Source organism: Seriola lalandi, unplaced genomic scaffold (genome assembly GCF_002814215.2).
Source record: "Seriola lalandi dorsalis isolate HSWRI2012SDOR001 ecotype SW California unplaced genomic scaffold, Sedor1 jcf7180002054693, whole genome shotgun sequence".
Lineage (NCBI taxonomy): Eukaryota > Metazoa > Chordata > Actinopteri > Carangiformes > Carangidae > Seriola > Seriola lalandi.
In genome coordinates, this window is record NW_019525246.1 from 277,092 (window position 1) to 290,421 (window position 13,330).

At 42.2% G+C, this 13,330-nt stretch overlaps 1 protein-coding gene across 1 annotated transcript in view; it reads left to right on the plus strand.

Moving 5' to 3' along the window:
• Positions 1-10,898, plus strand: part of ddhd1b (DDHD domain containing 1b) — a 30,258-nt gene extending 19,360 nt beyond the window's left edge. The window contains exons 12-13 of the mRNA XM_023423752.2: positions 5,271-5,528; positions 7,088-10,898. Coding sequence (XP_023279520.1) covers positions 5,271-5,528; positions 7,088-7,272 — 443 coding nt within the window. The 3' untranslated portion in view covers positions 7,273-10,898. The remainder of the gene's footprint in view (positions 1-5,270; positions 5,529-7,087) is intronic.
• Positions 10,899-13,330: the final 2,432 nt, after the last annotated feature.

Here is a 13,330-nt window from a genome sequence, read left to right on the forward strand (position 1 = left end):
TGCACTACATGAAAAAGAGTATTTCCTGGTAATATCAACTCCCAAATATGTAAACCTCTCCATTTGGATTGTTGTTGTTCCAGCCAGAGGTATCCTGCACATTCAAGTTCTCTCCTTGTTCCAGTTTATGTGTTATCCAGAAAAGGAGCCAAATTCAGTGATTAAGGCCAAGATTTTAGGGAAGCTTGTATGGGGTTTAGTAATATAAAGCAAAATTTCATTTGCATATACGTAAATTTTATTTGAGTACTTTTGGGTGACATAACTGTGAATCTCAGGATGGGTATGGATTCTTTCAGCAAAGGGTTCGAGGACTAGAGCGAATAGCAAAGGTGAAAGTGCGCATCCCTGTCTTTTTCCTCAGTAAAGTCTGAATTTTGAGGACAGACTCCTATTTGTGAGGATTCCGGCAGTTGGGAATGCATATAACATTTTAATCCAATTAATGAAAGCTTCCCCCATGTTAAATTTTTAGGAACTTCAAAAAGATAGGCCCATTCAACTTGGCAATTCAACTTGAAATTCCTGGACAGAGGAGACCCCGCTGTTGTGTGAGAAGTATATAGAGATTAATAGAACCGTTGAAATCAGCTGTTGATCTCCTTAGTATCTCACCGGGTGCGGTGACAATAATTTGTGCGGTTTATCAACAAATTCGAACAATCTTTGCTTTGCTAATTGGAGATATTTACAACTTTTGACAGAGAATAATTTGTTCAGTTTATATTTTAAGAGCTAAGATCCTATTGTGTTTTTCCTTAGATGGTTGTATGGCGTTTTCCTCATCTAATTGTTGGATTTGTCTTTCTAGATCTCTCTGTTCCGTCAGAGCTTTTTTCTTTTTGGACGCTTGATAAGATATAATACTGCCTCTGATAAATACTTTGAAAGTTTCCCAAAGCAAGGATGGAGAGGTTCCTGCATTCTAAATTCATTTGATAGAATAGCTCTATCTCTTTTTTTAAGAAAGTTGACAGTCTTTGTCTGCCAGTAAGAAGTGAGTCCAGTCTCCAAATCCTTTTCCATTGAGTCTAACCGTAAATTAAATGTAACTGGACAGTGGTCTGAAATGATTATATTGTGATATTTGGGGTCAGAAGTATATGGGATGAGATTTGAGTCCACCAGGAAGTAATCACTCCCAGTGTAGAATTTATGGGCTGGTGAGTAAAATGAGTATTCTCTAGCCAATGGATTAAATGCTCTCCAAATGTCCACCAAGTTCATTACCCATGGTTGCGTTCAAAAATTCACTGGAGTTAGAAGGTGGAGCTCTATGAGAGGAGGATCTGTCAGGTACTGGTCGAGAACCTTATTAAAACGCCCGTCAATCATTAGATTAGTTTGTGAAGTATCAGTGATAAGATCCAGTACTTGCCTGAAAAAATGTGGACTGTCAATATTAGGGCCATATTAGTTGACTAAAGTTAAGGCTACAGAATGTAATTCATCCAATACAATCACAAGTCTTCTTATCTGCAATAGCTTTCTTATTAGAAAAGGGGACTCCCTTATGGATTAATATCGCTGTACCTCTAGTGTTAGTGCTGAATTTTGAGTAATAGATTTCCTGTTGAAGTCTGTCTCAAGTTTGGAAATGTCTTTTCTAAGGAAGGATATAGCTTCTTCAATTCGTGAATCGATTTTTGAACAGATGTCTTGCTTAATTTTGTGAAGTTCTGTATGGAGTGATTCAATAGCCGTTAATACGGAGTCTCTGTCAACGCCTGCCGTAGTAGCCTCGCAGCGGTGTGGGGAAGGTTCTTCTTCGTCAACCATTCTTCCCTTTTTAATATTCTTGGATTTTGGGGCCATCTCTGAGTTGGATGTGAGGATATAAGGAGGCTATAGTGCACTTACAGAGTTTCAGAAAGGCTGGGAGCAGTTTAGTCTAAGTTTAAAAAAAAAATCAAATTATCAGAAGAGTCACGGATCCACTGGAGTTTGCGTCTCTACCTGGTCAGGGTTTAACCGGAAGTCCCCATTCATTCTCATGGGAATTCTTTCTACCTTTTATCGCCATCTCTATGGTTACATCACTCAGAAAAGTCACAGCACACCATTCCCGATCGACCCGCGTGTGTGTGTATATATGTGTGTGTATATATATATATATATATATATATATATATGTCCTGATTTTCTCAAAGCTGCTAGTTACGCGCCGAAATTTCGATATGGAAGGTGAATAACATAACTAGAAATTTCCTGGAGAAATTTTGAATGTGCCTGCTGCTTGGTGTGTGTACTTCACTCCTCATGTTTCAATCTGTACATAGGACATTACTTTCAGTTTCATTCGTGTCATAGAGAAAATAATGGTTTTTAACCAAAATTGTCCTCACAATTATAGAAACCATGTACACACACGCAAAGAACCACACATCAACACGCACACACAAGTACATGCAATTACACTGTGTTGATTTACCTTGGAGTTGCTCTTATACATGAGTTAAAAGGCTAAGAATTAATGAGTCTAATTAATTAGCCAATCAGAATCAGCTTTGCCCCTTTCTGCCCATTAACACCTGCTAAGACACTGGTTGCCACTGGCAACTGTGGCCACCAGGGGAGGAGGGAAACACGCACACACAATCCCCTCCCTCTCCCTAGGCAGACAACAGCTTTTAATCTTTTTCGGAGGGAAAGCTACAAGTCCTATTGAAAAGATCAGCTCACCACAATGCTAAAATGGTTGAAAAAGCAGCTTATATTAATTGAAAGACAGTGCTTTGAAAAATTAGATGCCAAAATTATGATTTTTTTTTTTAGAAGGTGAATATCCAAAGGTGGAGATGGTTTGTGTGTCTTTCAATAAGTGTGTGTGTGGCTTTGTTTATAAACATCACAGAGATCAAAGGGTCTCTGTGTCTAGCTGAACGGCGCACAACTCACATAGCTGAGTGAGCTCTTGGCTCGTTGAGCCTCTCAAATAACTGCTATTTTTGAAAAGAAGAGTAGCTCATATCAGAACCATGAGCAAACCAACAGCAGCATAGGACCTTTGTGCACAGATTATGTGGCTTTGGTGTTTCTAGAGCCAAAATGCGGACACAGGAGCAAGTTACAAAAAAGGGTCACTTCTGCTCCTGAATTTGTATTGGTCAATGGGAGAGGTGGAGGGTACTCCCATCACTTCCTCAAAAACCATAAAAGATATCAGAATGAAACCAAAACTGGATGATACAGGCCAAAAAAAATCTCAAAAATTTTGATATAAAATGAAGGTTGGAAATTGTGGGATTTGAATATGTCTGACTTTTTTGAGGAAAATTTTCAGGGATGGCAGTTTGAGTGTGCAGTTACATCCGGTTAGCAAGTGGAGCTGCGCCTAAAGATGGAAGACATGGCTGAAGATGTAATAAACATCACAATCCTCTACACTGAAGTTACAACAACACCACAACGAGCGAGTGAGAGAGAGGGAGAGAAGCTAGTGCTAACTGCTAAGCGAAAGTAACTTGCAGATCTGAACAGCATGTAAACAACTGCTGAGTTAGTGATAGTTACTAAAAGGAGCAGAGAACTCTGAGTGCTGGAGCAGAACTAGTCTAAGTTTAAATGTACAGCAGGTAGTTAGACACTGTGATAAAGAAAACGGCAACATTAACTATGACAGAGCAGCAACCGAAACTGTCAGTCAGTTCCCAGGTGAGAATAGCAACGAAATCAACCAATTCATTGCAGTTAGGCACTTTGGAGCCAGAGCATATACAGGTCGCAATTTATTATTAAAATAGTTTTAGACAGTTGTTGATTCAGTTGATCACTGTGGAAGATGTAATGTATATAATATTATACAGAGGTGTTTCTGTTATTTAGTCTATCTTCTGTGAAAAAATGGGGACTGCAGTTTTATCACATCAGTATTGGCTTAATTTTTCAGCCTCAGAGATTTAGTCGGTCATAGGTCAAGCTGATACAGAAGTTACAGAGCGCCCTCTGCTGGATCACAAGGTAAACTACTTCACATGGTCTGTTGGTCTTCTAGGCTTTAAACAGCTCATTAGAGTTCAATAGAAATAAAAAGTGAGAGCCCTGGTTTCTGAGGAGCGGCTCCCTCTGCTGACACAGACCAGCGGGGTTCACTTTTCCTTCACCCATCAGGTGTAGAGTGGAGAATGAAAGCACAATGATGACAGATGTGAATATAAATACATCCTCTCTACTGAGCTGCTTCTCCACAGATCAGACAAGTGTGGTATATGATAATCCACTTTATTTACTAGAACTTTTCTGCATCCTCCATTTTCTAACTCATTTATCCTGTTGTGGGCCAGCATGCACTGGGCGAGAAGCCAGTTGGCCTCTGGACAGGATTACAACACATACATAAACAGCCACTCACAGCTTTGTGTACTTAAGACTTTCCAGTTCACCTACCCTGCAGGGAACAAGTGCAGACTCAGGAGGAACATGTGAACTACCCAGAACCTTCTTCTCAGCACTGAGCCGCCTTCCTGCCTCAGCAGTTATCTTTAGACAACACCATAGGACAGGAGCCTAGCAGCTGTTACTCTGGATATACTGAAAGGCAATTTTCAGCTGCACCAATCAGGACTTTTAGAACATTTAAATCTAGTGAGCATTACCATCCCTGCTAAAAGAGTTTTGTCATTTTTGGAAATTGAAATGTCTGTTCAGATTCCACTCTGCACAAGAAATATGAAGCTACAACCAGCAGCTTGTTAGCCTAGCTGAACCACACAGTCTGTAACTTCTGCCTCTAGAGGCCTCTAAAACAAAACAATAACGAAATTTGTGAAGTAGCTTGGGATCATGGGAGTTGTTGATATGGATCCACTTCATCCACCTCCACCTTCATCTGGTTCATTATAATAATTCAGTCAATGTTGAGCTTTTGTCAGACAAACACAACACCGACACATGATCATAGAGGATATGATGTCATTGACACACAACCAAATGACACAGAGCGTTACCATGATTAAAATCACAGATTTTTATAAGGTAAAGAAACAGTTGTTCTGGCTCTGTCCACTCACCTCCTTCATTAACATGAGAACATAACACAAAAACCAAAATGCACCAGACTAAGATGTAGTCCACATGACCCCTGTACCGATCCCCAGTAGCTCTTACCTTGCTGCAGTAGAAGTGTACTCCCTGTTGTGTCTGTACACCGTGACATCACTGGTGGTTGTGGTTACAGGTATAAGAGGATAGTCAGTCTGGATTCAGTTCTGATGATGAATGAATTAGGCTCATTGATGATTTAAATTAATGAATTATCTGATGCCCCTCAGGTGCTGCCAGTCTTGGGAAGGGAATAGGAGGAATCCTGTTTTCCCGCTTCTCACGTTCTAGCAGCCAGGTGGGTGGAGTTGAGGAGGAGCCGTCAGATTGTGAGGGTGGAGCCTCTGAAGTAGAAAACGTGGCGTCGGGAGAAGAAGGAGTGGCGGTGGCAGACAGCGAGGAGAAGGACAAACAAACAGAGGAGGAGAGGAGGGAGGTGGAGGCAGCCATGTCCCAGTCCACCTCAGCAGTCATGGACAGCACCTCATGTAAGTACTAGGCTCTGGTGAGGGAACAAGGATGACTTACCTGCTGTTGGGGTCACCAGTGAGTGGCAGCTGGAGCCTGTCCAGACAAGGGAGCATTGGAACTGGGTCGCTGTCGTCTTTTTCCCAAATTGGACTTAAGGCTCAGTTTTATCCAATCTGGACTGAAGTCCAACTGGTTTCTGTTGTTGCTGTTTTCATGGTGCATTCACTAACATGTCTGCATATAATTAGAGTTAATGAAACTTTCATAAAAAAAAAAAACCATAACCAGTGAATTGAGTACGATTTCACTTCAGAGAGACAGTAACAGTAACTAAATTTAGTTGCGCGGTAATTGATCGACCCACAATAAAGTACCTGGTCAGGGGATAGTACTTTCCAAAGGTTCAGGAACTTTAGGGGGTGTTGTTTGCAGTGCTAAATATTTCTGACTGGTGCAGTACTCTGCATTTTATTTCATGTTTAAAAGTCAGCAGGGAGCGAGCACCAAGTGAGAAAACACATTTTCCACACCGCAGAACAGGTTAGGGAAGAGGTGAAAAAACTGTAACAGGACTTCAAATAAATAAAGGACCACAACAAGTGGAGTGGCTAGGGTTGCCACCCGTCACGTATAGTATGGGATTGTCCCGTATTGTAAAGTAAAATGCTGTGTCCTTTATTGAATGAATATGGGACGCAATTTGTCCTGTATTTTCGTTCATGTTATGTCTTCAAAGTACTGTGAGATGTAATAATTTTGCATAACCTTCCCGAACCTTTTAGTTCCTGAAGAAAAGTCTGGAACTTTTAGTTCCAGGTCGAAACGCGGCAAATGTCCAGATCTACAGTTCAAGGGTTCCTATCTGTAAGGGGGCTCATGTGGATTTATCTGGACTTCCAGAGAGTCCTCTTTGGTGCAGACTTCACCAGACCAGCTTGGTACCAGATTGGTACAATGAATCATGGTACTAATGATGAGACAATGTGACAAACGTGTAGTAACAATAATAATAGTAATGATAATGAATAGTTTTTTAAGGAGCTATTTTTAAGTCCCAACCTTTTCCACCTCATGGTGGTCCCCGGCCCACAGGTTGGGGACCACTGGTCTCGAGGAAATATTGTGAGTTCAGTATCAAACTTCATTCCTTTACACACCAGCTGTCTCCAGAGGTGGAACACACACCAATGTTAACTCTTGTCTCTATCACGTCTTTCATCTCCTTAAGTTAGCATGCTAACCAGCTAGCCTTAGTTCTGTCACTTTCCGATACCGACTCACTGTAGCCTCCGGCCTGCACTGAAGACGTAGCTGCTCAGAGGACGTATTATAACCTCTGGTCTTGTAAACACAATGATGGCCGCAGCTCTTGTCAAGCAACAATCATCACCACCTGCTCCCAACAAGAAACCATGTTCAGCAGCAGAGAAAACTTAAAAAAAAGCCACTTTTAAGACCTACATTCGTCAGAGTAGTAGTTCATTCAGACCGACTCATCTGTTTTGGGGGGTCAGTGTGAGACCCTGCCTTTGGGATTGTACATGTTGCTGATGATCTGTCCTTCTCTCTGTTGCAGTGGAGCTGGAGAGACGCGTCGACTTTGAGCTGCGGGAGGGCTTGGTGGAGAGCCGCTATTGGTCAGCGGTGACCTCACACACGGCCTATTGGTGCTCTTATGACGTGGCTCTTTTCCTCCTCACCTTCATGTACAGACCCCAAGAACAAGCTGAACCTGCAGAGGACAACCCAGACACCTCGTAACATTAGCAGGGGTCCACATCGGAGCCGGGGTCAAATCAATTTCTATTCATGCCTTCTGAAATACAAACTGAAGCTCAGCTCATGGAGCTTCACATCATGTTTACATGTTTTTATCAAGATGTATTGCAGGTTAACTTATTATTACTATAATCCAGATGCTCATGACTGATGCCGCTTCATGATTTGTTACCACTGTTTGAGCTGAGCGCCCACCGCACTAAAGGTCATTGTCAGCAGAGTTGACCTTTGAACTTTGGCAGTAACCAAACATGAGACTGCAGGTTGATTTGACATCATGCTGCCACAAATTAACGGCAAACTAAACCGACTGTTATAACTGAGATAACTGAAAATGATTTGACCCAACACACACACATCACATGACTCCTAAACTCCTCCCAGTTTACACACTATAACCTCCACATGACCTTTGCTCCAGACTGAGCTCAGACCTCAGAGAGCCTGTTGTCTGGTCTCTGCCATGCTCACCTGTGCTGCTGTCATCTGTCTGTGACCGTCTGAAAACATACAACTTACATGTGATGATCATGTGACTAATACTGTAGGAGGAGGCTGACACAGATAGATCTTAAAGCTGGAGTAGGTAATCCTTGAGATACTACTTTTTTAGTTAAGCCGCGTTTCCACTGCAGGAACTTTCCCCAGGAACTAGGAACCTTTTGAGGAACTATGCACATTTCCACCGCAGCAGCCAGGGTCTAAATTTGGTTCTGGAGTAAATGATCGACCCCCAAAAACGTCCGTGGTCGGGGTAGCTCTTTCCAAAGGTTCAGGAACTTTTGGGGCTGTGGTCTGCAGTGCTGAACATTTCTGACTGATCGAGTACTCGCTGCATTTTATTTCACCTGCAATGTTTAAAAGTCCGCAGGGACCAAATGAGCAAGTACCGAGCGAGCGAATACATCTTCCACACCGTGAAACAGGTTCAGGAGAAGGTAAAAAAAACTGAAACATGACTTCAAAAAGATTAAGGACCACAACAACTGGAGTGGCTAGGGTTGCCACCCATCACGTTTAATACGGGATCGGCTCGTATTTGAAAATAAAATGCTGCTTCTGCAACTTGTCCCATATTTCGTTGTCCTCAAAGTAATAATGTAATGTCAAGTAATAATTTTTCATGCACTTCCTGGGCCCTAAGGCTGCAGTGGAAACAAGGACAACAATGGGCCACAGGAACCTTTTAGTTCCTGGAGAAATTTTGGTTAAAGGTAAAATAAAATGCAGCGAGTACTCCACCAGTCAGAAATGTTCAGCACTGCAGTCCCCACCCCCCAAAGTTCCTGAACCTTTGGAAAGTACTACCCCCTGACCAGGAACTTTTTTGGGGGGTCGATCAATTACCACGGAACTAAATTTAGATCCTGGTTCCTGCGGTCGAAACACGCATAGTTCCTCAAAGGTTTCTGGTTCCTGGGGAAAGTTCCTGCAGTGGAAATCTTTTTTCTTCTTTTTCTTCTTCCTCTTCTTCTCCTTCTTCTTGTTCTTTTCCTTCTTATTATTCCTCTTCATCCTCTTCTTTTTCTTCTTCTTTCTCTTCTTCTTAGTTGGAGGTATGTTGACAGACAGGTACATACTTAGCCTGAATGAAATGATTGGCCCTGTGGCTGTCACAAGGACAAATTTCTTTCTGTTTATTGTCAGAGTGTTTCATTTCTTCACTGCTACCAGGACGTGAAGAGAATTTAAAGATACATCACAAAATGTTTAGAGATCAGTGGATTACCTGCCTTAGATTTAAGACTCTACAGAAACAGCTGATCCTTGAGTAAAAGCAACATGAAGTCAGATCAGCCATGTCATCCCCACACCCTCAGTTCAGTGCTGTGGAGCTACACCCACACCTAGTTACTGCAGAGCATGTACAGGTGTTAGTTCCCTTATTACCTGCGTCACCCAGAGTCTCGTGTGCATGTAAAGATACTGAGTATCACTCCTGGCTGTAGCGGAGGGATCAGAGTTAGTATTATAAGCTACAAGACGTTTGCAGCACGGGTCACTTCAGGAAGGGATCCCTTCCTGTCCAGAGCCTCATCACCTCATGGAGCTTTAACTCTCATATTAACCTATGTGGCTGCGTCTGTGAGCTGCCAACAGCCTGTGTTTGTAGCTCTTATTCATTGAGAGGTGACGTCCCGACCTCTCACTGCTCTGTCAAACAGTCGACATGAAACAACAGCTGGTGTCAGAGCATCTTTAGTGTGTGTCAACATGTGGGTATCCATGACGACAAGGTGCCATCAGAGAGCCGTTGTTTCACATTTATTTGAAATCACACTGTGGCTCAGACAAAGCATGATGTGGATATGTGCCATGTACATAGCTCATGGGCTTTGATTTATTGTGACTAAGATATTTAGAAACCTTCACACCTACCATGACTGAATCTGTTCACCCTCATGTTGCTTTCAGTTGATGTACATGCTCACAGTGCTGTTAGATGGATGGATTTGAGTCTTTATGGGACAGCGTCTCTGGACACAGAGATAGCCATAGTTCTCAGAGTAAGGAAGAGAAGCAGCCTTCACTCCAAGGTTGAGCTCTGACACTGAAGTGGTTTCTGACTCCAGTTGTGCTATTCTGATCTGACTTCTGCACTCCAGCCACCAGCTGATGGACAGCTGCACCTCGTCTAAACTTCATTTAAAAGTCTCCACAGCTACAAAGCCACGTGTCCTGTTTCCCATTCAGATGTACCAGCTCTGTGTCTGCTGCATGTTCACTGACTGTTTTATTTATACTCCTGGACTAAAAAACTGCATTATGTGTCATTTCTTTTATGGTTTTCTTTGAACGTTTAAAAGAAGTCAAATATCAGGTGAATGATGATAAACAACATGAACTCATATACATGTGTTATCAGAGATTTTGCAATAATAATGATGACACTGAGGTGTGTGTGTGTGTGCGTGCGTACGTGCGTGCGTGCGTGTGTGTGTGTGGGGGTTTTTTGTCAGTTATTTGATGTTTGCATCCGTGTGAAGATCCTCCAACTGATTCAATGATCCAACAACAGTTTTTCTCTCTGATTTTCACTGTTGGGTGAATAATAACCATGTGAAAGTATGAGTCTGCACAGGAAGTCATGCAAAGTACATGAAAGTCACTAAAAAAATTCATTACAAACCACCAGGATAACTAATGCATATGACTAAACTGAGTTCAGGTGCTGCAGCCTGGTCCAGTGTCTGTCCTGGTTTCTGTGTCCTTCTGGTAAACTGGATCACCTCAGACTCACAATTACCTGTGCCATATCTCTGCAACATGAAGGGTGGTCTGCAGAGGACTGAGGTGGTCCTGATGGATCTTCTTGGATGTAGCATGTGTTTGGGGGCCAACCATTTGCAGAGTCACTGTGGTCTGACATGACAGTGTCCTGTTTATTTTGCCATTTTGTTTTTTGTTGTTAATTATTCTGATGTTGCAAGTGATCAATGTCATGAGGAGAGGATCCTCTTCCTCAGTTCAGTGTATGACTCTGTCAGTCTGTTGTCATGCTCTCCTTTCTCTCTGTTCTGCTCCTCCTTGGATGATGTGGTGCTTTACCTTCATAGGTCTTTGATTTTTCATTAAAATAAAGGGGACCTGTGCCTCCCCACACCACCCCTTGTCTCCATTCATTCAGTCTGATCTCAGTTCTGGTTCACTCTGGAGGCTTCTTTATGAAACAGTCCTGGTGAAAAAAGGTGAATGAGCTCAGTATTATTGATACTCATGGACTTAATAACTGACAGAATAAACTTTCCATCTGTCCACACTGGTTTTAAAATAAAGCTTCTAAAATGGTTTACCATGCTAAATAAATAGCCTATATAATAACTATAACTTTTATAGCTTGTTGGGACTCACCCAAGAGAACAGATGTTTCTTTGCTCCACAGACAAAGGAACTCACTTCCCCACAGTTCCTCACTGTTCACACCTGGGGACGACCCTCCCCCAGGGACCTCACTGACCAGTCAGTGTGGGTCAGTATGTGACATGTGACCCCCCAGGTTGTCACCAAACAAAACCAGATATCCCTCTTTGTTCTCTTTTTCTCTTAGCTCCTCTATTCTTGGCTTGCTCAAGAGAGCAGCTCCTGCTCTCCCCTCTCAGCTCTTCAAGGAGTACCAAGGCCCCAGCCCAGGTCAGCCCTGCTACCTGAGACAACAACTCTCTTCTCTTCTTGGCTTGCCCAGGAGAGCAGCTCCTGCTCTCCCCTCTCGGCTCTTGCTACCTGAGACAACAGCTCTCTTGCCGGCCTGCACACAGTAAATGACAACACTCTTCTCCTCAACAGCAGTGACCTGCTTATGATTAACTGAGAGTAAACCAAGTTCTCTTCAGAATCAGTGGCTACAACACAAGGCCAGCCAGCTGATTTTCCAAGCAATAGGAGTCACAGCAGAGTTAGCGTGGAACATTTAACTCTGTGAGGAGAACAGAGGCGATAACAGTGGAAGCAACAGTGGTGGAGTAAAGTCCTGTCTGGCTAGACAGGACTTTACTCCACCAGGAAGCCACCACACTTACTGGACTTTACAACAACACTGGAAAGGAACTCTTTGTTTTGTTCCAAGGACTGGGTAACGTTAACTGACTGGGCCTAACCTCAACTAGCACAGAATAGCACAGCTATGCAGCCGAAGTCTTAACTTTATTAATGTACCTGTTGTTTAATGTCTTGTTGTTGAAATGTTTGCTTAGGTTGTGGTTAGTCACACAGTTAATTGAGTACTTGTATGTTCACACACATAGTAGTACGTCTCAGTTCTTGAACCTGCATGCAGCTAACTTTCTCCCTCTAACCTGGTACATTTAGATTACATGAGCTAGGCTAACAAAGTAACTTACACCTTCCGTGCAGTCTTATTTGTTCGGGTCATGTGGTCACAGCGACCACTTTGAATCAGCCATCTTGCCTTTGTCTGTGTCCCCCCATATAGCAATACACACAAACACACACACCTGTATATACTAGATTAGACATTGTGTTTTTATTCTGTTCCATTGTAAATAAATGTCTTTCCAAATTAATAGTAATAATTTGAGACTGAAACAATATTGGTTATTTTACCTATTAGTTTAGGCTGGTGCCCCCAAGGACTTTAATTAGTGCCACGGGTGCTCAGCTCCGAGGCACTCCTCTACAGCTAGAATAGCTGAGAGGAGTGCCTCGGGGCGGGGCGGATATTAATATTCCTTCGGGCTTATTATTATTCTTCCGCCAACTTGTCCCGCAGCTTTGAGAAAACCCCGGTAATATAAACATCAAAACGTGCGTCTTGATCCCGAAAGAGGTGCTATGACTTTTGGTGTTAAAATTCCAATTTTTCCCAAAGTTATTCCCAAAATACTGGGAATAAATAATACATTAGGAATGCATTGGAATTTTTTTCTTTAAAATCCCAGAAAATCTCACCTTTTTTCTACAAAATTTCACCTTTTTTCTGAGTCATCCAGCTCTCTCATACCTGCACGTAGAAAAGTGATTCAAACTATAAAACGGAGGAAAACTTGTGCTCTCTCAAAAACACAACAATTGATTTTACATAACATGTAAACTTTTCAAACTATGAGCACTCAAAGGAGGAATGGAAATCACTTTTTCTTCAAAGTTAGAGTGACAGCGTCAGTTGGCTAGAGTGCGTGAAGCAGTAAAAAATAACCTTTATTTTTATTTTTAACTCGAGCTCACGGCCAAACCATAAAAAGGAGACAAATAATTCTTTCTGAAGATGTAGACATAGTTGTTGGGATTCATAAAATGTAACTTTAACAGGCAGGGTCTGCACAAAATTTAAATGGGGGTGCCGAGTCCGGCAGCAATACCTGTCTCACTCTCATTGACACCTAATGTAATCATCTTTTTTTTTCAAAGGAATCTCACTCTGTCTTCGCACTGAGCTTCCTCACTCATTTTAAGGAATATCTGAATAAAATAGAGACTGTAGAAACTTCTGGCTTCAGTGTCTGGCATGGCCTTTTCGGTTTATGAAAAGAAGTAACGGTTTTCTCATAATTTGCAGTTGTTTGAAGCCACGTAGAAGCCAAAT